This window comes from Physella acuta, unplaced genomic scaffold, assembly GCF_028476545.2.
Source record: "Physella acuta isolate Inbredline_101_S28 unplaced genomic scaffold, ASM2847654v3 ptg000670l, whole genome shotgun sequence".
NCBI lineage: Eukaryota > Metazoa > Mollusca > Gastropoda > Physidae > Physella > Physella acuta.
This window is the reverse complement of record NW_026732189.1, coordinates 320530-347710: the sequence shown is the minus strand read 5'-3', so window position 1 is coordinate 347710 and position 27181 is coordinate 320530. Positions and strand designations below refer to the sequence as shown.

Genomic DNA, 27181 nt, shown 5'->3' with positions numbered 1-27181 from the left:
ACCCCACGTCACGAGCCCATCTGTTGTTGTCTGCTGAATGTAACCCTATGAGTGGTGTTAACCTTCTGAGGTTACTCGAACTGAGATCAAACAGGACGTGACGTCACATGATGGTCACGTGAGGTGGCCACGAGTTTAACACAAAGGGGGGGGGGATATTACCGATTTGTTTTTTATTATTCTGAACTATAAATAAAGCAAATAATTTAAAAAAAATATAGAATCCGCAACGCGTAATGTTGAACGGTATTTGCTTCAGGGGCGGAACTACAGTGCCGCCAGACCCCGCATTGCGGGGGGGCCCGGGACGTTTAGGGGCCCGCAGCCGACCATAATCAATTTTTTTACAGTTTAAAAAAAAATCTTCTTGCATTTTTGACTTGATGGATGTTTTGTAAAAAGAATACTGCAGCTGCTGTTTGATTATCTTTATTCTATAGACACCATCTCGAGTCCTCTTTCTCCTACAATCAAACATGCTGTTGTCGGCAAAATTATTTTGAAAATAAATCCATCGCGTGAAAGATACGCAAACGTTCAAACCACTTCCATGACTTATTTCCCTTTTTTTAAATAGTCAAATATGTGTGCTCTTAAGCACTATTAATAGATTTGCATTAAACAAATAAAAAGCAATTACTTCTCTTAATTATTATTTTAAAAAATACATAATAAAGAATAACAAAGCATAAAACAGAAATGTATTTAAAACTAATAATATAAATACAAAAAAACATAAAAATAAACATAGGGCGAGAAACCATTACACATACACAGCTTTCATGCTTCATATTATTTCGACTGACTTCTTCTAGTACGGCATTATAGCAAACATATTAAAACGGAGATTTTCGAAACAGACTAGATCTAATTGGGTGTTGCAGTAATACTTTGCTATATAACATGCTATTTTTCAAAAAATTATATAAATTAATTGGCAAGCGCTAAAATTATGTTTTAGCTGTCAAAAATTAAAACAAAATATTAAGTATCGATTTTTACGTGTTTTGAATTTTTTAATTCAAGATAAACTATTGAAATATTTTTTTGAAATAATTAATAATATTAATTCATTAATCCATTCCAAGTTTTGGAAAAACTTCCGCCAGGGAGAGATTAAATTTTCCAAACTAAATGAATTTTTGTTATCATGATTCCCATTGATAAAAAAAACATGGCGGCTGCTTGTTTCTTGACTTCGCTTCAACATTTTAAACTCATCATGAACTCCCAATATGCAACAAATATACACAATTTCAAGTCTATTGTGTACGTACGGTTGGGAAGTAATGTATTTGCATTCAATTCTGACTGAAAAGTTTTGTGGCGGTAAGTAAATTAATTATTTTTTAAAGTTAATGTAAGACCTAGCAAGCCTAGCCCCAGGGGACATTACTCCTACTGAACGATTTGGTAAACAGTAAACAGTAGTAAACACTTATCTAGACCGTCTAGTTCGATGACAGAATATTACCAAAAAAATAGATCTAGATCTAAAATCTAAATCTACCTGATCCTTAATATATAATATCTGTAGGCCTATATCTACTTTATTACTTTATTAACTATACTGATCCAGGTAAAATCACGATATAGCGTCGGAAATTATTGGGTAATGTTCGTTGAGTTTCGGTAACATTCGTTACTGTAAACCATAGTTTATTTGACCGGTGAAATAAAAATAAAGTCAAGTGCATTAAATTAATGTTTTAACTTAATTTACAGTTTAATTGACAGAAAATTAATAACAGATAGAAAATCTAAATATTATTAATAAACTCGAGTGTAGTAATTAATTTTTTTTTTTTTAAGAAACAGAAAAAACCTGCAGAAGATTTGCGACAACCAGCTCTTGTTCTGTTAGTAAATAAGACGATTAGATTAACTAAAGTTAAAAATAGTAAGAATAACTAGAATAATGTTTAGTAGCAGCAATAATTAGCACATACACTTAAAATAATTAGAAATACAAAATAATTAGCAAAACAGTATTTAAAATGCAACTAAAATCAATCCTTGCACATTTTAAAACATTATGTATTAAAAATAATATGGCGCCAAATAAATGATGGTTTACAGTATTTCCGGTGGTTTCCGGAACGGCTCGACAGACTACGCCATGGTTTTACTGTTTTTTACTGCTGTACAGTTCCGGAATAATAACCGACGCTATATCGTGATTTTACCCTGATCCATCTAAATAAAAAGTGACAGTACACTTCAGTACACAGTGATTAGATTTAGATTTTAGAATCTACTAGATGATTCTAGATCTAGAATCTAACTAGTCTAGCTAGATTGAATTCTAGTTCTAGATTTTAGATTCTAGTGTAAGTGTGTGTTTGTAGAGTAGAGAGCTAGTTGTAAGTTATCTAATCTATCTAGTTACTCTAGTCTAGTACTACCTATCTCAGTCTGTCTAGTCTAGTGGGGTCTAAGCTAAGGCAAGGCCTAAAAGGTGTGTAGAGTTGTAAATGTAGACTGTAGAGTTCACTAGTGTAATAGAGAGTGACTGTAGCATTGCTAGTGTCAGTGTGAGTTGTAGTAACAATCTACACAGTAATTTAGAAATTTTGTCTAGGCAGAGTCTAGGACTTTGTGTCAGTAAATATTGTAACATACACTTATTACTCTAGCCCACAATCTAGATCTAATATGGAATGTAGCAAAATGTATCTATATCCACTTATTTAGTAGGCCTTGTACCCTGATTATTAGATCTAGAGTTTAGATTTAGTAATAGAATCTAGGCTTAATGTTCAATATATATTGACCTAAAGTAGTTATAGATTTAATGGCTAGTTTTAGATTCAATTTTATTTAAAATTTTGATTATGTATAAAATGTAAACTATAATTATAAGAGAAAATTCTGAGTAGAAATATTGTGTGAACATCTATTTTTCAGATTACCTGAATTAAATCAGTGCATATAGACCTCTAGAAAGAAGCCTACACAAGTTCCAGGAAATACAAGATGAAGAGTATAAGTTGCCATTATGAAGGGATAATGTAGTCAGCACTATGCCCAGCCACTTTTTTTGCTTTCCCCAATGTCAAGTACCCATCAGAGCTGAGTGTTCTCAGGTACGTCCTACAGGGCACAGACACAAGTCCAAACCGAGATCAGAACTCGAGACTTTTGGGCTAGCAGCCAAACGCTCTAATATTCAGCCACGCCATCCCATAAGTGTAAATACATTAATCATCCCTATTTCAAGTGACATAACTAACTGGTCCTTTACAATAAATGACATAACATTTTCAATTTTCTAATTATTTATTTAAAATGTTTAACATATAAATGAAACTATTTCAATTTCATATGGCTTAATTATTACATCATCATAAACAAATAATAAAATAATACATACATGTAACAATTTAAATTCTTGGGAAAATCAAGATTACTTTCTCAAAGTTGACTGTGATCATGTAAAATGAAAAAAGGTGATATTCAATTAGCTATTTATTCTTCAGTTTTGCTTTTTTCCACAATATTGACAGGATTGCATTGTTCTTATTATTGTGAAAAGCAAACAGACTAATCTTAACAATATTATTATATATATCTAATATACATTGATTATTAATTTAATAAATGTGTACCTTGCACAACCTGATCACACATAAACCATACAATTTACATAGTGAAAAGATTTTATTTTTGTCATCCTTTGTTAAATGTACATGAAAGAATAGATCATTGTGTATTATATATACTTATAATACTTACATATTAAATTTAATAAGTATAATAGTTTGAAATATATAATTACAGACATGATGAACCATAAATATTTTATATTTCATTCCCAGGTAAATGGAACTTCATGAAAATTGAAGAAAAATTAATAACAAGTAAATGAACATTGTGTTATGGGTTGCTGCAATCACCACTTTAATGGAATTTTTCAAGGACAATTTAAATGTAGTAAAGAAATAGGGATGCCACTACAAATCTGGTGATGTCTTTTATATCTACACAAAGGAATCAGTTACTAGCTTGTGCAAGCATGAAAAAAAACATGTATAATGTAAATGTAACTGTAAGTATTCATATATATATATATATATATATATAAACATCTTAAAATGTACAGTAAATTAAGTGAATAAATTATTACACTCCAAAATTGTAATTGAGTGTTTTTGGAATGTTTAATAGTTTTGTTTCTTTTCAGTTACATTTGAACAAAGCTATGAAAGTAACATTTCTTCATGTGAATGTCCCGGAGGAGCTAACAGGTGTTCACAGACTGCTGTACAGTTTTGCCTTGTTTATTCACCAAGAAACCCCATTTACAACTTATGAAAATGCTGTTTAGGATCTGCTTTTGGTTTCTCAACGCCAGAAAGACAAGATGAAGAGTATAAGTTGCCATTATTTTAAGATATTTTATTTTAGAATATACTGATTTTGAGATAATTTTGATTTTGATGAAATTGATTGTTTAAAAAAAATCAATGTTTAAAATAAAGTCCAAATAAATAAAATATATTAGATAACATTAGGCCAATGAAACAAAACCCTCATATTTGCCATAATTATTTATATCAAACAACATAATTAAAATACTAATGTATGTAAAATTAGTTAATTGCATACAATTTTCTTTACCACATTGACAATTTGTATTTATGATGAAATTATAAGCTCATAATTATATCAAAATAATAATAAAATCACAGTACATAAGTATTACAGTAACTTTCATTGAGCAATAATATTTAACTTAGTGCATCTGTCATACATTAATCAACTGTTTTTTTTTAAATTAATATAATTTATTTCAGCAGATTCTTGTATATTATCAAAAATTATGAATACAAAAATATTCCCATATAAATAATTGTATGTAATGTTCAGATTAATACAATGCATTATATATGTAGTTCAAATGTACACCATGTATTCATGTATGTTTAATTATGCATTTGTTTAAATTGCCACCAGTGATACATACATGAAGCCTAATATATATATATATATAGGCCTATATATATATATATATATATATATATATATATATATATATATATATATATATATATATATATGTGTGTGTGTGTGTGTGTTTGTACAAAGTTAAAACATTATTTTTGTATTAGAGGAGTTTGTAGATTAACAAGACAAGCAATTAATTGAAACACAATATCTATGTGTGTTCTCATCTCGTGGGGTATGCATGTTAATATTTTAAAAACTTTAATGCGCTGAATTGCACGCTCTACATGTATCCTACATCTTGCAATACTTTTTGTACATTTTATCTCATTCTCTGTAAATTGGGGATTACTTAAAAAAGGAGGGATATTTACAGACACACCTGGGGGAAGTATATTTTGAATCAAAAATCCTTTATCGGCTAAAATTAAATCTCCTGGTTGAAAATACCTTATTACACCTGATTTGAGAAAAATTTGTTTATCTGATAATGATCCAAGAAGCATATTTGAAACAAATGAGATGTAGCCATTAGGGCAGATGCCAATTAACACCTTAAATGTGTTTTTAGATTTATAAGAGGAATATGTTGCTCTTTGCTTATCCATCTCTTTTGGGATTTCAATTTGTACTTCTGTGCAGTCAACTACCATTCTACAATTGGGATATTCTGAAAAGCTTGAAGGTGCAGCTTTTCTTACTTTATTCATACTAGGGTATGTTTTCATTAAAATATTTTTAAATAACAATTCATGCATTAAGTATGTAAATGTAAGAAAAATGTTACGTATAGTATTAATGCTGCAATTAAAAAAGAGATGACAAATGAAGATATGTGTAGTCTTGTCTTAGTTTCATTAATGTGATAAAAATCTGATCCTCTAAGGATATGGTGTTAAAATTAACTTTCCAGCCACAGTAATAATGAATGTTATCTGTAAAACGGCGAACAAGGTTACACAAAACCATAAACATATCTTTTGAATAAATACCAGTTTCCATTTTAAGTATAGATTCTGTCACATTAAGCCAACTATAAATAGGTTTTTTCAATAATTCAGATTGGAGTACTTTAATTTCTACCTTAGCTGACTCTAAAGATTTTTGAAGCATTGCATTTTGAGCTAGAAGAGACCTTTGATCAAATTTCCATTCTACTTCTTTATTACTGAAGGTAGAATTTAAAGATGGCACTGGCAAAGTATGAATAGGTATATTTTCAGATATACATGAAGATGTGTCATTAAATGGAAAATTAACAATGCATTGATAATTATTTTCATTTTGACAATATGGTGGTAGGCTTACATTTTTTTAAAATGAAGATGGATTTACAAAATTAGGGCAAATTTTCAATTTCTTTTAACTTAGATGTTTTAATGCTTGCAACACATAAACTGGAGGGAGTATGAAGTGATGTTGAAGACATTGTGGATGTATTGGAAATACAATGTAAAATGTCAGTAGCAGATGCATTGAAAAGCGGTAATAAATTAGATTTTATAGAGCTAGAAGGTACATCTTCAGGTTGGAACATCAATAAGGAAACTGGACAATTCTTCTTCTCCCCATTTATAAAAATACTTAAAAAAAACTTTTTAAAAAACCACGTTTTTCTTGTGGACTAAAAAGTAGAAAATAACTATTTACATACATTTGATGACAAAAAACGTGGGTACGTTCACCATCAAATTTCCCGACCCATCTGCCCGACCCACGTTTTTTGTCATCAAATGTATGTAAATAGTTATTTTCTACTTTTTAGTCCACAAGAAAAACGTGGTTTTTTAAAAAGTTTTTTTTAAGTATTTTATTTTCTCCTTTTTAGTCCGTTGCTACACATGAAAAACGTGGTTTTTAAAAAAGTTTTTTATATAGTTTATTTTCTACTTTATCTAATGACTTGATTAAGTATGAATTGACTAAGTGTTTATAAATACACGGACTAAAAAAATCTTGAGCGACCAGGATTCGAACCTGGGTTGTCGCGGCCACAACGCGAAGTACTAACCACTATACGATCACGGCCAGCGCGCTCACATCGATTGGGGCCGAAGTAACTGTGTCAACAAGCCTCCAGTCTTGTCGGTATCTTTAGAAATCATGTCCTCAATTTTATGGTCCTTTGGGCGTAATTAAATTAAGCTAATTACGGTCTCTAATTGCTAGTTTTTATGATTGCATCTGAAATTGTTAGGCGAAAGTAGCATGCATGCCAAATTTCAGGTCTCTAGAGCAATCAGAAGTGGGCTAATTTTCGATGTCAATTTTAACAACAAACAAATCCACACATCCACAAACGCGAAGCTGAGTTAAGAATAAAATACTCAAAAAAAACTTTTTAAAAAACCACGTTTTTCTTGTGGACTAAAAAGTAGAAAATAAATTTTTCTTTTGTGCTTCCTCGAGCTGTGCAGATTCTTGTGATGACTGACAAAAAACGTGGGTACGTTCACCATCAAATTTCCCGACCCATCTGCTGACCCACGTTTTTTGTCAGCCATCACAAGAATCTGCACAGCTCGAGGAAGCACAAAAGAAAAATTTATTTTCTACTTTTTAGTCCACAAGAAAAACGTGGTTTTTTAAAAAGTTTTTTTTGAGTATTTTATTTTCTCCTTTTTAGTCCGTTGCTACACATGAAAAACGTGTTTTTTAAAAAAGTTTTTTATATAGTTCATTTTCTACTTTATCTAATGACTTGATTAAGTATGACTTGACTAAGTGTTTATAAATACACGGACTAAAAATCTTGAGCGACCAGGATTCGAACCTGGGTTGTTGCGGCCACAACGCGAAGTACTAACCACTATACGATCACGGCCAGCGCGTTCACATCGATTGGGGTCGAAGTAACTGTGTCAATAGGCCTCCAGTCTTGTCGGTATCTTTAGAAATCATGTCCTCAATTTTATGGTCCTTGGGGCGTAATTAAATTAAGCTAATTACGGTCTCTAATTGCTAGTTTTTATGATTGCATCTGAAATTGTTAGGCGAAAGTAGCCTACATGCCAAATTTCAGATCTCTAGAGCAATCAGAAGTGGGCTAATTTTCAATGTCAATTTTAACAACAAACATCCAAACAAACAAACAAACGCGAAGCTGAGTTAAGAAAAACGTGTTAAAAACGTGTTAAAATGGCAGGAACACACTCTTGAAAATTTCGTAGGTTCTCTGTCAGGTCGACTAAATAAACATAATTTACATTCATTAACATTTGTTTAAAGCAAAGTCAATCTAATAATTTTATGAAAATTAGTAGAATATTGACATTTTACATAAAATCAACGAAGTTAATGGTTTTGACATTAGGGGTCATCCATTCATGTTGTCCACAATTTTTTTTGGATTTTGGACCCCGACCCCCCCTCCCCGTCCACAAAAATCCACTTATTTTCCTTATATAAGTCCACACGCGTCCGCAAAAGTCAATTTTTTTCTGACCCCCCCCCCCCCCCCCGCGTGAGGACGTTATAAATTGATGACCCCTCAATGTAAATAAATTCAGATGAACATCCCATGATACTCATGAGATAGAAATGGAAAGCCAAGAGAACCTGATAACTGACATCCACTTGTTTCTTAAATCAGGATTTTTACTAGCAGAAGGAAAACGAAAAAAATGACAGCCGTTTTTGCGAGTTCTATGTTTGCATCCCTCAGCGAAACACAAAACCATATTTTATAATATCTATAGTAGAATATATATAGTAGAATATATATAGTAGAATCTAACAGTCTATATTTTTAAGTCTAATTACTAATTATTAGTAATTATTCGACTACTGTGTTAGAATCTAATTTTAAAATAATGGGTCTTTGTTAATTTCAATAGCTAGCTTTCTCAATTAATCAGCAGTAGACTTTAAAGTTAGAATTTGATTGCTTTATTCACTAGCTGCTTGAGTGTCTTCCTAACATTAATGTACAAAAATTTAGATCTAAACTTTGGTCTAGTTTAAAGAGAACTTAGATCTAGATCTATTTCGATATCTTAGATCTGCAAACAAACGGTTTGTTATTGTGTTCAAAGTTTAAAAAAAAAGCGGAAGTAACTTTCTGGTTTTCTTGGCCAAAATAATAAAAATATTCAGATTTGGTTTAAAAAAACGCCAACCGGCAGGACTCCATTTGGACTCCACTGCAACAGCCTATAGCATTCACACAAATGAAGTGGTGTAACTTGTTTTTACTTTTTAATAAAAACTAGGTATTTTTTAATTTTACGTATATATATATATATATATATATATATATATATATATATATATATATATATATATATATATATATATATATATATATGGGGCCCAAAAAAATTCTATGCGGGGTGGCCCTTTTTTTCTAGTTCCGCCACTGATTTGCTTACAAGGTTCAGGTATCAATCACGCTGGAGATATCACGTGATTCCCGACTTGTAGATCACAGAACTCTGGACAGGGCGGTCTTTGAACAACAACGGAAACTTGAAGTCAGATGATTATTTTTAAACATGCCGTGCTAAATATACAACTTGGATTATTTAAAGCTAATCAAAATATCCACACCTCAAAGGATAAGTCCCAATCTTTTTATCTTTCTTATATGTTCAAAGTTCGCGTCAGATGTTATAAATTTTAAGAACAAAAGTGTGCAAATATCCTGTATCCTGTAACACCTGCAAGTGCAGGTGGGCTAAAATTATAAGAACTTGTATGTGATATATCAGATCCTTGAGACATTTCGAAGAGATAAACGCAAATCTGTGTTAATGCAATCAGTTGGATCCAAAGAATAAGCTACAAATATAACTTTTCAACCATTATAGTTAGGGATTAAAAACGTGAAAAAATAAATTAAAATCCCTTCAAGTCAAATAAAAACTAGGGAAGGGAGTGGCCTAGCGGTAGAGCGCTAGACTACTAACCCGCGTTCATATCAGTATACCGTCCCTGAGTTCACCCAGCTGAGATGGGTACCTAACTCACGATAGGGAAAGTAAAGGCGGCTGGGCATAGTGCTGACCACACTATCCCTATATATGCAGAGGCCACAGAAACGAGTGAACTCTACTTTAGTTGGCCTATAGAAAGGTTTGAAAGGAAACTTTGTGTTTTATGCAAATAAAACACCTAGACTTTGTTTTTTCTTACACGATTATTTTAGTAGTTGCCACGTTAAGACATTTAGTTTACTTGTCTCCCTTATTGTTAGCTATGTGTGCCCGTCCCCCCCCCCCCCCCACCCAACGGTCCTTCCACCGCTAATATAAGTCCTCTAAAATAACCATCCGTGCAGTACCGAAGAAAATTATTGTTCGCAAAAATAAAAAAAATTTAACCTGAGGAGCAACTCGACCAGACCAATTTAGGATATAATTGGCCAGACCTCTCAGCCCCTATAATTTTTACGCAATATGACACGCCCATTTTGAGTGGAAATCTCACTGTCTAAAGCTTTATTTAAGATGACGCACCCGATCGTGTAGAGAGAAGTCTCTTCAACCTTTATCCAAGTGTTTGGGGCTAGAAGTCGATATCTAACTATGACGCTGTATATATTTTTTTAAACTTTAATTCATACTTTTCGGTAGTAGTCATTTTTAGACATTTGGTTTACGGGTCTCAACATTTAGTCTAGCGTGAATCACTAATTGGACCCTGACACCACCCAGGGTACACCCATCACCAGTCTGGAACTACTATCTCAGTTTGAAATCTCTAATTAGCTTCGTACAACTAGTATCATAGCCAGCTTCGTACCACTAGTATCGATACCCTAGTAGTATCGTGTAAATAGCTTCGTACCACTGGTATCCTTGCCCCCGCTATATCGTGTAAATAGCTTCGTACCACTAGTATCATTGCCTCAGTAGTATTGTGTAAATAGCTTCGTACCACTAGTATCATTGGCTCAGTAGTATCGTGTAAATAGCTCCGTACCACTGGTATCGATACCCTAGTAGTATCGTTTAAATAGCTTCGTACACCTGGTATCATTACCAAGTATCGTGTACATGGTATCGTATCACCTGAAAATAAAACTTCCAGCCATTGTTTTCAATCAAATCCGTACAAATCTCCAGACTAGGATCATCTTTCCTCACGATCACAAATCTTTCAGGAATCAGGGACAGGAGGCAGATCCCCCCCCCCCCCCACCCCATCATCCATTGCGCAATCCTCTACAAAAATGAAAGGTGTTTTAGCCTAAAACCCCTCGCCCAGCGTTATCTAAATACGTCGCGTCACTAGTCTATGGATACATTCACCAGCCTGCGAGTTACATAGGGCAGACACGTAACTCCATTCACACACAGAATCATGACGTAGTTTACACAGTAGAGGCACTTTGTCTTCCATGCGATTTGGGCGCTAGTATGACGTCATAGCCACAGAAGAAAAGCACAAATATTTCATTCACATGTTTCGCCCACTACACAGAGATGCATATGACCCTAGCTTTACCTTCCCATAGAGTGTAATTTAACAAAGTGGCCAATAGTTAAAGTTTGTAATAAATGCAAGCCAAGCTTGTGAATACAATGTTTACAAATGTAGAGTTTGTGTGATCGACAGTACTCAAGGCTGAAGCCAGCAACCGACGCTTGTATGGTATTTATGTCTAGATTGATTACATCTCATCTAATATTTATGGGACAGGAATGGTCTAAATGTCAGACATTTTATCATTAGGATACAACATTCAGACCTTGGCACATTGTATCTTGATACAATATTGACAGCTGGATACAACATTCACATCCAGATACTACATTCGAAAATAGCTACAACTCAAATAATCTCCATAGCAGCACTGAGAATTTGGTTGACGATACCTTAGCACATGTAACGCTACTAGAAGAAATTCTCCACGCACGTGATCTTGGCCAAGTTTAAAATGTTAAACTCTGAAACTCACGTTTGTAACTATAATGGTGCGCGTGTCACTTGGTATTTAGTACTCGCCTGTTTGTACGCTCTAGATTACTTCAAAGCTCTAGGCGCAACTAGTAAATGCATGTGGTAAGGACAGAATTCGCGTCTTAAACAGCAAAATAGATAATGTAAGGATGTAAGGAACATCTTAATCAGCAAAATAGATAATGTAAGGAACATCTTAATCAGCAGAATAGATAATGTAAGGAACATCTTAACCAACAAAATAGATAATGTAAGGAACATCTTAACCACAAAAAAGATAAATAAAGAACATCTTAACCAGCAGAATAGATAATGTAAGGAACATCTTAATCAGCAGAATAGATAATGTAAGAAACATCTTAATCAGCAGAATAGATAATGTAAGGAACATCTTAATCAGCAGAATAGATAATGTAAGAAACATCTTAATCAGCAAAATAGATAATGTAAGGAACATCTTAATCAGTAAAATCGATAATGTAAGGATGTAAGGAACATCTTAACCAGCATAATAGATAATGTAAGGAACATCTTAATCAGCAATATCGATAATGTAAGGATGTAAGGAACATCTTAAATAGCATAATAGATAATGTAAGGAACATCTTAACCAGCAAAATAGATAATGTATAGAACATCATTTAAAAAAACGAGTGAGATAATGTAAAGAAAAATCTGTAGACAACTTGGAACAGAAGTTTTTGGCCCTGTTATCGCCCACTAGATTGGCACTCGTACAAATGACGCCATACTTCAAGTTGAAAATGAGCCTGGAAAACATTTTCTGGCAGTGAAAAAAAACAAGTAAAAAGTGTTTTTAGAGATGTGTTAACTGGTAATTTTTTATTTTCAAATGGGAGTCTAGTGCTTTGAGGGTAGATGTTGCAACATACTTACTGGGCAACATAGCTACAGCTGTCTACACGATCACATACTTTATAAACTAAATTTAAACTCAATTCTTATGAGATTGCTAGATTTTCTAACAATTATTTAGGAGGGTGACACCTGGCAAAAAAGTTCAAAATGTACAGAAGAAAAATGCTTTTTGCCAAATCCATTCATGATTAAATAAAGTTTAATAGTCTTGCAAGTACAAATCGATAATTATTACAAGGGGGCGTGGCTGACACCATGATGTTACCGCACTAACTATGGAGAAAACAACTGTATTATTAACAGACTAAAGATAAACATTGTTACTATTAAGTCGGCAGTGATTTAAGCTTATAACACATACATGTACGCGTATGCGGCATATATTTAAATTATAGACCTATGTAGGCCTGTTACAAATATATATATATATATATATATATATATATATATATATATATATATATATATATATATATATATATATATATATATATATATATATATATATACAGAGAGAGAGAGAGAGATTTAATGAGGGCATGGCCTGTACTGGAAGAATGTATTTGAAAAGAAATATAAGGTTAACAGCTTTTAATGGTTTGCGTGGGAAGCGTGGTAAAAAAAAAACGAATAGCTAACACAGTGTCGTAATATTTTGTTCAGATTTTTTTTAAATGAAAGAACGATAAGCGCCGAGGGAGTTAAGGAACCTGATATTGTAGTTACTTAATTAGACAAAAGTATGGTTACTGTTACTATGTCAGAAATGAGCGTCATCTAGTTTTCAGGACGGTGGTAAGTGAGAGTCAATGACTCTCCGACTGAGAGTCAATGACTCTTGGACTTATTACGTTCGTAAACGTCAAGCCCTACACGCACTGTAATCAAATCAATCCTTAATGTCGCCTTCTATCCAGATGATGTCATACAGTTGAGAAAAAAAAAGGATTTATTGAATTTGTGGGTGGATGGAATCTTATAAAGCTCTTTAATCATCAGAGAAAATTGCAACATGCGAGTTTATGTCAATATAAGTGGTTGGCTTTATTTTACGTTCTTTTTTTTTTAGTTTCGTTGTTTACAATTTAACTGGCAAAAATAACTTTTTATTGCGCTATTTAACTACTTCATTGAACCACCCCTGCCTACAAATTATATATTTCTTGAAAATGATTTACGTACTTTATGCCTATAACTCAATTACTTATTAAATATCAATGTATTGCTTGTTGATTAGTTTCATTGCTTCGTTCCTTTTATTTTATCTTGTAGGTCAAACACAGCTCACCTGAATAATATATGTTGACTGACAGAAGTATTCATGGCTAGAACCAATACAAATATTTTCTGCGATTGTGGCTAGAACCAATACAAATATTTATGGCTATCTTTGTTCTTGATAGCACCCAACAAACAAATTTTACTCACAGACTCTGCCCAACAAAACGATTGGTCTAAAACAATTCCATGTGAGTAGCCTATGAACTTTTCAAGTACCTGGGACATTCGCAATAAAATTATCTCCCTTTTGCCGCCATAACAGCAGAAGCCAGATTTTGTTGTGTCGTGAACAAAAGTTGTGAGACTGTGATAAACTAAAAGCCGGAAACAGAATTACGTCAAACATCAAGTTAGCAGTGAGTGTGATGTAAACTAATAGACGAAGAACAACTTTTTAAAAAAAATATTCGCTTAAAATAATCGTTAACCCTTAAATAATGGGCGGAGACTCGTCCATCATTACATTTATTTTAGTGTTTATTGTAGTTGTCTGCCCATTTTAACATAAGAGTGTAAATTATGTATTAGATCATGCACATTTATAAATATGGTGTAAAGTTAGCGTATTACCGTGAGTACATCTTCTGGGCTATTATTAATATGTATCTAGAACGATGTGTTTTTTTAATGTGCCACATGTATGTATGTTATATGTGCCTAGCATGTTTTAAGTACTACACGTATGCTGTATGAGCCAAGTATCTTGTATGTCCTTTGACCTTTGTGCACTCAAGACTATATAAATACAGATTATATATATATATATATATATATATATATATATATATATATATATATATATATATATATATATATATATATGCAGCAAATCGTGATGCACACAGATAATATAATATTCTTGTGAAATACAATGACTGCAATGCCTGTCGAAAGTATTTTTAGACACTGAATGTTTAATGACCGCAACACAATAAATAAACAGTGCAGACTATTGTTAGTAAATAATAAATGCATGCTATATTTAGACACTCTGCTCACAAGCTTAATGCCTGTGCTGTCTATAGCCGGGTCAAAAACTGTAATATGATATTACCGTTTTGCTGTTGACAAAATATAAGCTCTGTTTATAAACCAAAAAGATCTCTTAATTTTGTCATTGATCTTTTTGTAAGAAGTTGAATGTACAAACAACATTCATTACACAACATTTAAACTGTATTTTTCATTATCAATAGGCCTGTTTTCGTAAGTATTTCTTCACAGTGTAGCTTACCAGTTTTAAAAATTAGTTCCTGAAAATGTTAACATTTAGGATTCATGAAATGTGATGAAATAAAATCTCTATTGAAGGATGGCGTAATGAACAACTAAGTAAAAAAAACAAAAACAACACAATACTGACGTCACGGGAGCTAGTTAAAATAAACGTTGATAACAGAAAAGATAACAGGATGGCCAGATAAACTAAACACTAACGCAGTAGAAGGATGCGTTGCCAAGTAAGCTGCTGGTTTGGCGAATAAAATGCATGGATTTATAAATTAAGAATGACAGGCGATATAATTAATTGTCCCAAAGCTTACGGTCAAAAGATTAATGCTGGTGTGTTTGTGTAATCTGTCACAACTGTTTATGTACTACGACCTCCACGTTAACTGTTATGTTCTATGATCATCGCCCCCCCCCCCCACCATAACTGTTAAGTTCTATGCACCCCACATAAATGTTATGTTGATCTCAATTAACTGTTTGTGCTCCTCGAACCCTTTCCGTATGTATGCCCTACGATGCCATCTAACTTGTTTACTTTCTACAACACCCGTCTATTGAATATACGACCCCCGCCCAGCCTTTATATATTCTACAACCCCCGCCTAGCCTTTATATATTTAACAACCCCCGCCTAGCCTGTATTTTGTTTTGAAGACCCCCACCCTACCTCCCCTACACCAAACCTGTTTACCTTCTACGACCCCCGCCTACCAATTTTCATGTTCTGCGATCCCCACCTTATCTGCCTCTATTCAAAGACCCCCCCCCCACCACCCTCACCAAACCACTGTACGTTCTACGAATCAAGCCTAATCTCTATATGTTCTACGATCCCCATCTTATCTGCCTATATCAACGACCCTCCCCCTCTCCATCGCCGAACCTTTTTACGTTCTACGACCCCCCGCCCAACTAGTCACCGTGGCGACCGAAGGGACCCCTGGTGGGAGAGTCACCCTCACCAACCAATCGTCAGGAGACAACAAAAATCAGCTTATCCCTCTCCCCCACCCCCTCCCCCTGTCCCCGAGGAAATCTCTGTTTTCCAGCACCACCAAAACAATTAGAGCCGTGTTGATGACACGGAGTACTGTTGTCATAACTTTCTTCGTCGTAAACAGCCTGACAAATGGAGTGAGAGGGGAAAGGTGCCAACTTGTTTCTCGTCTCAGAAATTATTGATTGTCACAACTCACACAAAAAAATAACTGACGAATGATTTTTGAGGTTTGATTGAAGTTTTCATCATAAAAAAATCTACTATTTGTTCTCTAGATTTGTTGCTGTACGAATCTCTTAAATAAAATAATGTTTAAAATGAAAACAAAAGTATCAGTATTTTACTGATTTTATATACTTTTTTGACAATATGTAGAATATAAGTAAACATTTAGACACTTAACGCGAACATTTTTATAAAACTACTTAAAATTGTATAAATGATAGAAAGACCAAATCAAAATTAACAGAAGTTTTTAAATTTAAAACAAATGAACAGTACTATGATCTGATAGAAAGCCAAGAGAAAAATAACTCTTGAACATGAAGCCAGCGCTATAGATAGTACATCTTACGAAAAGAAAACTACCTATATTTGTTTTAAGACTCGCCATACAACAGAGTGAAAAACACATTAGGAACAGAAAACTACCTTAATTCCTTCAAAATACTCGCCAAACAACAAAACAAGTACACCTAATGAACAAAAAAAAAAGTAATTTTTTTTCTCAATCCTTAAAGTAAGAACACCATACGATGAGAAAAACCCCCAAAAATCTTCAGAAGACTCAATAAACAACAAATGAGAACACCATTGAAATGAGAAAACCCCCTTAAAATTTCCAAAAGACTCATCAAATAACAAAATTATAACACCATACGATGAGAAAACCCCCATAAATTTTTTTTCCAAAAGACTCGCCAAACAACAAAATGAAAACACCATACGATGAGAAAACCCCATCAAAATCTCCAAAAGACTGACCAAGCAACAAAATAGAACACTATACGATGAGAAAACCCCCTTAAAATTTCCAAAAAGACTCGCCAAACAACAAAATAAGAACACCATACGATGAGAAAACCCCCTTAAAATTTCCAAAAGACTCACCAAACAACAAAATGATAATACCATACGATGAGAAAACCCCCTTAAAATTTCCAAAAGACTCGCCAAACAACAAAATACGAACACCATATGATGAGAAAACCCCCTTAAAATTTCCAAAAGACTCGCCAAACAACAAAATAAGAACACCATACGATGAGAAAACCCCCTTAAAATTTCCAAAAGACTCACCAAACAGAAGCGTGAGTACATCAGAGACGGCCAGGCTGAAGAGGTAGTAGTTGGTCACCGTCCGCATGTAGGCGTTCCGGGCGATGACGATGCAGGTGCAGACGTTGCCGATGACGCCGGTGAGGAAGATGATGCTGTAGACGATCATCAGGACGACGACGGAGAGCATCTCCTTGCGCTTGGCGCCAAACAACTCCAGCAGGACCTTGCCGACGTCGTACGACTGGTAGGTCATGTTGTCCTGACCTGACCAGTTCAAGGACAAACCCGATGTGTTGGTGACCTTGGGGAGGTACAAGTGTTCTATATCCATCATGGTTTACCCCGGGTGGACTTAGAAGCCCGTCTACACTTGTAGATTTAGACTGAGCGGGGGTTTAGAAAGTTCCAAACGAGGCGGCATGATTGGTGTAGATTATCGTCTAGACGAATGTGCATCGCCTGTAGTCTACAGCATAAGCCTTGAGCTAGTTAACTCCATTCAGAATCTAATCACGTTCTGCGATGCCGAGCCCACATTTTAACAAGAGATTATCTTTCTTTAAAAATACAATCATGTCGAGAGATCAATTCAGCAGTGGCACCTACCCTCGTTACCGTGGTAACCAAGAAAGCTTCATGGCGTTGTTTTTTAAATCCAAAATGGCCGTTGGCTAAAATGGAATTTAATCAGTACACGTCGAATATCTGAAAAATGAGATGTGAAAAATAGATAAAATATATGATATTGAAAAAAAAATTGAACATTGCTTTCAGGATAAAATTTTAAAAATGAAAAGTGAAATAAAGCACACATTTATATCTGGAAAAAAAAACCCCATGATGATTGCTAAAAATAATGCAGAGAGAAAAACAGAAGCTCTAATGGGTGCAATTAGTTTAATTTATGTTTAATGGGAGTGGTACTCTGTGATTATACATTAGCTATACATTAGACATTTTTTTCTTTTTAAAGCGATATAAAACATATGATCATCGAAAAATGCAACTTGAGGAATTTACTTTTAATTTAACTTGATACAAGTAATATTCGTTATGTTTCCTAACGCACCACAAGTTATTTAAATCCCATTCGAAATTAGTTATACGGCTTATTTTAATTTCATATAGATCTAGTGTAAAATGAGTTATTTGAATATCCCACGATGCGACCAATCGTTTCCTGTGTGTATTCATTAACTCGATAAATTAACATGTTTATAAAATCTAGATACCCACTTGGTACTGCTCACTGGCAGATTTCTAAATATAGCTTGCACTTAACACCTCTCGACATATGTAAAACATTAACTTTCTCCAACATAATTTTTTTTTAGTTAAAAATTTGATGATCGCATAAAATAAGATTAATACGCGTATGATATAGCCTTTATTACAGTCTCATGTGTCAGAACTACTTTTAACTTGATTCTAAATTTGAAAGATGCCTTTCAAATCTTGTAATATGTAACACGAAATAATTATCTGGATATCCGAATATTTTTTAAATAAGTAAAAAAAAGTTTTATTCGATTCACTTTACTCAAGTAATTGATCGAAGGGAAAAAAAAATTCCTAGACGTTTTAAAATCCAATCCATAAAACTTGGAGTGTGAGCAGGTGGTGTTAGCTGGGTGTGAGTGGATGTTCAGCATGCACGAGAGGCTGATGATGGTGTGTGGGCTGGTGGTACAGATGACACAAGACAATACCGTAACAATACTGGGTGGGGTACGGTAATAATACAGAGTAAACGTGGGGTACAGTTACAGGGTACAGAGCGATAAATAGCGTGGGCTGGTAGCTTAGATAGAAGGCTGAACACAACGTAACAATGGTAAGTGGGATGGTGGTATAGATGATTGAGTACATGGCGACAGTATTGTGTTGGATGGGGTAACACTACAGTGTAATGTCACAGAGAATAGCGCAATGGTATTGTGTGGGATGGTAGAATAGAATGCTTAGCACGTCGAAACAATGACAAGTGGAGAGAGGGTATAGACGACAGAATACAAGTATCTATGCTGTATTGGATAGGATAATGTTACAGAAAGTAGCGAAATGATACTGTGTGGGTTGCTACAATAGGAGGCTGAGCACATAGTGACAATGCTGTGTCGGATAGGGTAACACTTAAATGTAATGTTGAGTTACAGCGAATAAAGCAACAGTGGGATTGATGTTCAGGTTAACTGTCAGAGTGTAATATTACTGTTTTATGCTGGTGGTTGATTTAGTCATTGAAGTCAAGTACCTACAGAGATAAGTTGGTGTCAATGTGATAGCGTGTGGTATCAAAGTGATGAGATGTGGTAGTATTTCTCTGTTTGCAGCATCATCACAACAACACGCACTGACCACGCCACACGAACTGACCACACAACATGAGCTGACCACACCACACGAACTGACCTCAACACACCAACTGGCCACACCACACGAACTAACCACCTACCACCCACTGACCACCCATCACATGACTAACATAACGAGACGTGTAACAACTTCAGCAGATTGGTGCTCACGATCGAGTCATGCCCTCTGTATTTAAACAGCTGTCTGTGTGAGCCTGGGTCAGTAAGTGCACGGCCTCATGTGGTCGTGGGGTGGTCAGTCGAGATCACTTAGAGTGGTCAATGTAAACAGGTGCGAGGTAGTTAGTCGAGATCACAGTGGTCAGTGTAAACTGGTGCAGGGAGGTTACCAATTTCCAAGAGAGACAAGTGACGTTCAGCTGTGGTCAATAGTCTATGACGACACTGATGTAAACACCGGGTCTATTTAAAGAAAGGGAGGGCGTCACGCGGAAGATAAAGTGATGTAGGACCATGAGAAATGGGAATAGTTTGCGTGACGAGTTGCTATTGTAATAAATCAAATGTTTAAAGATATTGATCAGATCACATAACGAACGTATGTGTCTCTGTAGCGTCCATATGTTACACAACCAGAGTAGCTCGTGTGGTTTCGTCGTGTAAAATATAATCTAAGATGTTATACAATCTCGTATATGATGTCAGGCCTTTACAGATGTGACACCGGGATAAAGCGTATATAACATATAATGTATTACAAGTACGAGGTCACACAAACAACCACATTATGACGTCACACAACTGCATGTGCGACATCACTCAACCATACTAGGATGCCATACACCCACACTGTAACGCCACACAACCACACTACCTCGTCAAACGGCCACGTTATGACGTCATACAACCACAATGTGACGTCACTCTTCCATACATTGCATGTATCCACGAACCCACACAGCTGATCCCCCACACGTCACCACACCTGCCAACAGTTGGGAGCAGGCCAGGCATCACTGGTTGATCCAAGGCGCGCCTGACTGCCTGCAGATCACCCAGTGCACATAGAGCAGGTGAGTTTATTATCTAAAGCCTCCGCCCAGACTGTCAGAATGGTTGCTTCACACAGTGTTGTTATATTCTAGTCCCAGCAACCTTCAGATGTCAGCCTTAAACTTAAAGCTAGCTAAAATACAAGACTGAGACGGATATATATATATATATATATATATATATATATATATTTATTTATTTATTTATTTATTTATTTATTTATTTATTTATTTATTTATTTATTTATTTATTTATATATGTATGTATATGTGTGTGTGTACATCAATAGTTTTTCTCTAGCTAATCCCTACCCATCCACCAATTAAACGTCTATTATTTTTATGTCTGCTCTATCGATGATAAGGTTGCAGATTTTAACCCGCTTCTTCAAACAAATTGATACCCTTGATGTATGAATGATGGCGTGTGTGTCCCCTCCCCGTCCCCCTCCCCCACGAACCATGGGCCATCAATCGATGGCCAGTGTTGAACCAGTACAGAAAGGCCACGGGATTGTATTCTTAATTACACCCTCGTCTTGAGTGCAGCGATGCTATGTCCGCGCCAATCAGTTTTCTACGTCACTAGATCATCGAAGCAGTACAACATCACACAATCAAGTAAGTCAATATCATTTCGTTAGAACTTTTGCTTCGTGTAAACAAAACTCCAACCAGTCACCAGTCAGCTAAAGTCGGGGCCAGAGGCGTAGCGAGGGGGGCGAGGGTGCGAATCGCACTGGGTGACACCATTTAGGGGGGTGACACCAAGGCAAAAAATAGCAAAATATATAGAGAAAAACTTGAAGGGGGTGTGCAAATCAAAAGTTTGATGGTGGGGGGGGGGGGGGTTCCAATCCAAAACTTGAGGGGGGGGGTGCAAATCGAAAGTTTGAGGGGGGGGGTGCAAATCGAAAATTTGAAAGTTTGTCCCCGGGAAGGGTCGCTACGCATCTGGGGGGGGGGGGGGGGAAATGACACCATTAAGTGCCGCACCGGGTGACACCCGACCTCGCTACGCCACTGGTCGGGGTTAATAAGTACTAGCAGAGCTACTTGAGTTATTGTCTTAGTTACGTCTAGCCTCTGCCTCCCACGGTTATATTATATAACACAAATGTTATATAACATCTGTTGTGGTCGTCTATCTAAATGTATTATACGGGGTAACCGTAAGGTTAATGAAATACATTTTTCTCTTGTATCATATTAGCATTTTCCCTCGAGATTATGAGTAACTTAAAAATACCAACTCTAAACTGAAATATTATATTACCGACTTAATTATTAATAATGGTTGTTGTTTTATTAAATAACTATATTTTTAATTTCGACTAATTTGCTTCCATTTTAATAGTGCAAATATTTTTACTAATTAACTGTATTTTAATTTCGACTAATTTGCTTCCATTTTAATAGTGCAAATATTTTTTTCTCGAATATTAGGTTTCACGTTACATTAAAAACTACAAATAACAGAAATGTTCTTTTCCGAAAATAAATTTAATTGTACCAGTACTCAAGTAAATGTATTGGTCCCAAGAGTGCGAAGATTTTTTTAAAATTCCCGAACCACATTAGCCAACTTTGGGAGTACGGAAATTTCCGGCAGACCCATCTGGGACATTTAGGAATTTAATGGCTTGATGGTATCTAGGTGTTTTAATGAATAATAAAAAATAATGAAAATAAGTTTAACTGTATTGACTGTCTATTTGATGCGGAACTTGTATTTCTGAATGTCTCGGTTCTCAATCCCTCTCTTTATATATATATATATATATATATATATATATATATATATATATATATATATATATATATATACATATATATATATATATATATATATATATATATATATATATATATATATATATATATATATATATATATATATATATATTTACTTATTTATTTATTTATTTATTTATTTATATTTATATAAATCATTTCGCTGAGTTTAAGTTTCTGTCGGAGTATTGTAAATCTTTTTATTGTCTATGTAAATTATTCAAGATTTTTTTTTTTATAAAAAACGTTTTAATAACAAGCTTTTATATAATAATGCATTAAAAATGAAGAAAATAAATTATACACTACTATTTAAATAACTGTAAAGAAAAGCGTGGGTCACTTTAGTATCCTATTGGATACCTTTACGGATATTTAGGAAGAGACCCACGCTTTTCTTTATAGTTATTTAAATAGTAGTGTATAATTTATGTTCTTCTTTTTTAGTGCATTATTACATAAAAGCTTGTTATTAACACGTTTTTTTATGAATTTTTTTTTTAGTACATGTTTTATGTACACTAGAGTTGCATGACTAAAAACCATTTTAGTTTCTGATGGACAAGTGGCTGTTGTGATGTTAGTAGACAGTCAGTGTAAGGGCTCGCACCAGACGATTACGTCTGCGCACAAGACGGTTACGTCTGCGCACCAGACGATTACGTCTGCGCACCAGACGACCAAGATTGCACGCCATTCGCTGATGGATCACCGTGGAAAAAACAAACAGACGAATGATTGTATCCCCTGAATTATTTTAGCGCTATCATTCCATCCCATCTAATCAGGTTGGCGAGTAATTAAACATGGCCAACGATTTGCTCTACTTCTAGAAATTATTATTAATTAGTTCCACGTGCAAAATGTGCTTGGCTAATAACAAAAAAATTGTTCTTTGAACACTTAAAGTTAGTGAAAAAATATTTTTAACATCAATCAGTATTTTTTTTTAGAGAGGAAGTTGTATAAGAAATTACTTACTTTCAAATTAAAAAAAAAACCTCCTAAACATTCAGGATTACAAGCTTGCACTTCAAAGGAAAAAAAACGTGTAAAACTCCATGTTATGTTGAGCGAAATTGGCGTCCCTTAAAAATATTTGGCATCAGTTTTAAAAGAAGAAATCGACATGTAACCGCTTGCTCTGTGCCAACACAGTTATTTCCCTTGATTAGAAATTGCCTCACAGCAGATAACAAATTTAAACAAAAATTAAAATCCAAGACTTTCAAGAAAGTTAATTTCACTGCTCTAATGCACACGTTTTACTGTTATCTTTCCATTATTGTTTATTTATATCACAAAACATGTTTTAGAGATAAACTTTAAATCCTGTCTTTAGAAATGCTCCTTACATTTTAAATCCCTTAGCGATCGCTCTAGTCACTAGCTTTAACAAAATCAGTCCATACATCTCTCGTCAAATACAACACGCAATTATCGATTGATTGATTACATCAAACAAAAAACCACTTCACAATCATGTGGTAGGTCGCTGCAGTTTTCCCCCTTGTTCTGTTGTTTATTGTTTTTTTCTTAACGATTTAACCATTCACTATAAACAAGGGATACAACTCAACGTCAATGATATCTTTTGATTATCTTTCCTTTTAGGACGATGTTATTTTTTTTTTCGTGAATATAGCGGTGATTGTTGACGCTCTGAATTTTTAACCAGTCAGTTGACACGTGTACAATCAGTACACAATTTTTATAATATATTGGACAGACAGTTTAATATTTCATGGACTAGTCAGTTGATTTATTCCCCGCACCACGTCAGGCCTGGAGACAGCCGTTAAACATAAATATTCAAACGGTTGTATTTAAATCTAAGTGGAAACTAAAAACTGTTAAGGGGAAAAGTTGGTCGTTAAGAAGGACGCCCTGATGATTACAAATGTGATTACAAATGTTGATTAATCAGGATTTTATGGTAGTGTGAATTGTTGGTGTGGCGAGATATTAAAAGTTTATTTTATAACATATTTGGTTTAACTGTTGGGGTGATTCTGTTGCAGTATTTACAGTCAGGGGGCGGGGGGGGGGGGGGGAGAAATAGATTTTATTTTGTACAGTAAAGTGGGCGGAGTCGAATCTGGACCAAGCACTGATCTTGGAAGGTCAGTCATGTTATCTATTATAGGACTACATGCACTGAAGTCAGATTAATATATAAATCAGTAAAGTCAGGTTTCCTATTTATATCAGTACACGTATTGAAGTCAGAATAATGTATACATCTGTTAAGTCAGGTTTTAATATACACGCATTTAAAGTCCAAGATTGGTAACAGGTATAGTATTAAGTCTAGGTCGGTGTGTTTTTGTTATGCTAAGTGTTATGTCTAAGTAATTCGAATGTTAATTTGTATTTCAATACATTATTTTTCAAACAGATATTTTAATTTGTTTTTGTTAAGTAATATTGCAGTCAGCATTTTGTAAAATGTTATTTCCTATTTAAAAAAAAATGTATTAAAAGTTGGTATGTTTACATCAAGCAGGTGCTAACAAGTACACAAAAAGTGCATGGGCGTTAAGTTAACCAGGTGTACGCACCAGGTGTACAAAACACGGGCAGGTACCAGGTGTACAAAACACATGAGTACAACAGCTACATGAAGATTAAAAAAACAGGTACACAGAGCGACAGAACATGTGTACAGAGGCGTACACAGATGTTAGAAGCTGATAAACATAGACATACTAGATCTATAAAATTTTGATCTTGTACATTAGGTGTACACATTAGGTGTACACGACCGGTGTGTGTAGCAGGTGTGTGTAGCACGAGTACACAATAGGTGTGTAAGGGAGTCTGTGATAACTAAAGATGCCCAACAGATGGAGAGAATGGTAAAATCAGATGTATACAACAAGGTATACACATACAGAAAGTCGATACAAAACAGAAACTACTTTCCTTAACAATTTGTAAACTTAGAGTACCTAAGGGCTTTCCTGCAATCGTGTGATTGATGACGTCACTTAGAGTCCACTGAATAACATATCCATCTTATAACACATCTAATTTCATACGAATTCATCTCCCTACCAATCCACTCACGCACGAATATAAATCCACTTACCTACGAATACGAATACATCTCCATGCGAATCCACCTTCCAACGAATCCAAAACCAGAAAATCCATATCATCACTAACCTACCAACGAATACACCTATACACCTCTCAATGAAAACACCTCTCAAGGAAAACACCTCTAAACGAATACACCTCTCAATGTACCCTACTAAGCACGAACATCCATAAAATTTCTATCAGCTGGGGGGGGGGGTGTTGCACAAAGCATGATCAACATACCTTCATTAACCACTAATCACATAATCCCATTCTAATAACGAAAACATTTCGCCCACGGCGACTAGGAATAAACCACTTCACGTCGACTTTAAAAACTCGATACCAAAACTAGTTCACACAATTTTTTTAACCGTGGGTGCAGTGAGGTTCACTGACGTGTGACCGTAAAGGTGAGAGAAATCAATCAGGTGTGAACACAATGGGCACCGGGCAACAGGTGGAGCTGTATGCCTTGTGCTGCACTAATTGTTTCACGCGCATAATGCTGCATCAATTGGTTGGCGTACATTGTGCTGCATCAATTGGTTGGCGTACATTGTGCTGCATCAATTGGTTGGCGTACATTGTGCTGCATCAATTGTTTGACGTACATTATCATGCACCGTTCTCTGTGTACTATGGTGCACCGTTTGCCGTGTACTATAGTGCACAAATTATTTGACGTACATTATGATGCACAGTTTGCCGTGCACTATCAATAGTTTGCCGTATATTATCGTGCACCAACATTTTGACCTGCATTATGGTTCGCCGTTTGCTGTTGACTGAAGTGTATCAGTTGTTTCCTAACATTGTAGTGTATCAACTGTTTCCTAACATTGTAGTGTATCAATTGTTTCCTTACATTGTAGTGTATCAACTGTTTCCCTTACATTGTAGTGCACCAATTGTTTCCTTACATTGTAGTGTATCAATTGTTTCCTTACATTGTAGTGTATCAACTGTTTCCTTACATTGTAGTGTATCAATTGTTTCCTTACATTGTAGTGTATCAATTGTTTCCTTACATTGTAGTGTATCAACTGTTTCCCTTACATTGTAGTGCACCAATTGTTTCCTAACATTGTAGTGCACCAATTGTTTCCCTTACATTGTAGTGCACCAATTGTTTCCTTACATTGTAGTGTATTAATTGTTTTCCTACATTGTGGTACTACCTGTTTTGAGAGAAAAGGCGCAGCCAAATTCAAATCTGCTCTATAGTGCAACCATTCATCGATATACACCGTGGTGCCACTATTTTTCTACGTGAATTGTGGTGCAAAAAAAAAACAATAAATAAGAAAAATTGTACTAAGCATCCTAAAAGACAGACTATTGTTATACGACTACTCGTATTTCGATCTTTGGACTGTTAACTTGACGGTGATCGATTCACTGATCAGTAC

General features: G+C 34.8%; 1 protein-coding gene and 1 long non-coding RNA gene across 3 annotated transcripts in view; one reads left to right on the top strand and one right to left on the bottom strand.

Moving 5' to 3' along the window:
- Positions 1-17858, bottom strand: part of LOC131949038 (pyrokinin-1 receptor-like) — a gene marked incomplete at its 3' end in the record, with an annotated part of 62049 nt that extends 44191 nt beyond the window's left edge. The window contains exon 1 of the mRNA XM_059310807.1: positions 17543-17858. Coding sequence (XP_059166790.1) covers positions 17543-17858 — 316 coding nt within the window. The remainder of the gene's footprint in view (positions 1-17542) is intronic.
- On the top strand, positions 1163-5633 carry LOC131949039 (uncharacterized). Of its 2 annotated transcripts, XR_009388108.1 has the most exons (4): positions 1163-1329; positions 2908-3086; positions 3819-4048; positions 4184-5633. It is a non-coding gene; the product is annotated as an uncharacterized LOC131949039 (long non-coding RNA). The 2 variants fall into 2 exon arrangements; XR_009388107.1 differs by lacking the exon at positions 1163-1329 and having other exon boundaries at positions 2640-3086.
- Positions 17859-27181: the final 9323 nt, after the last annotated feature.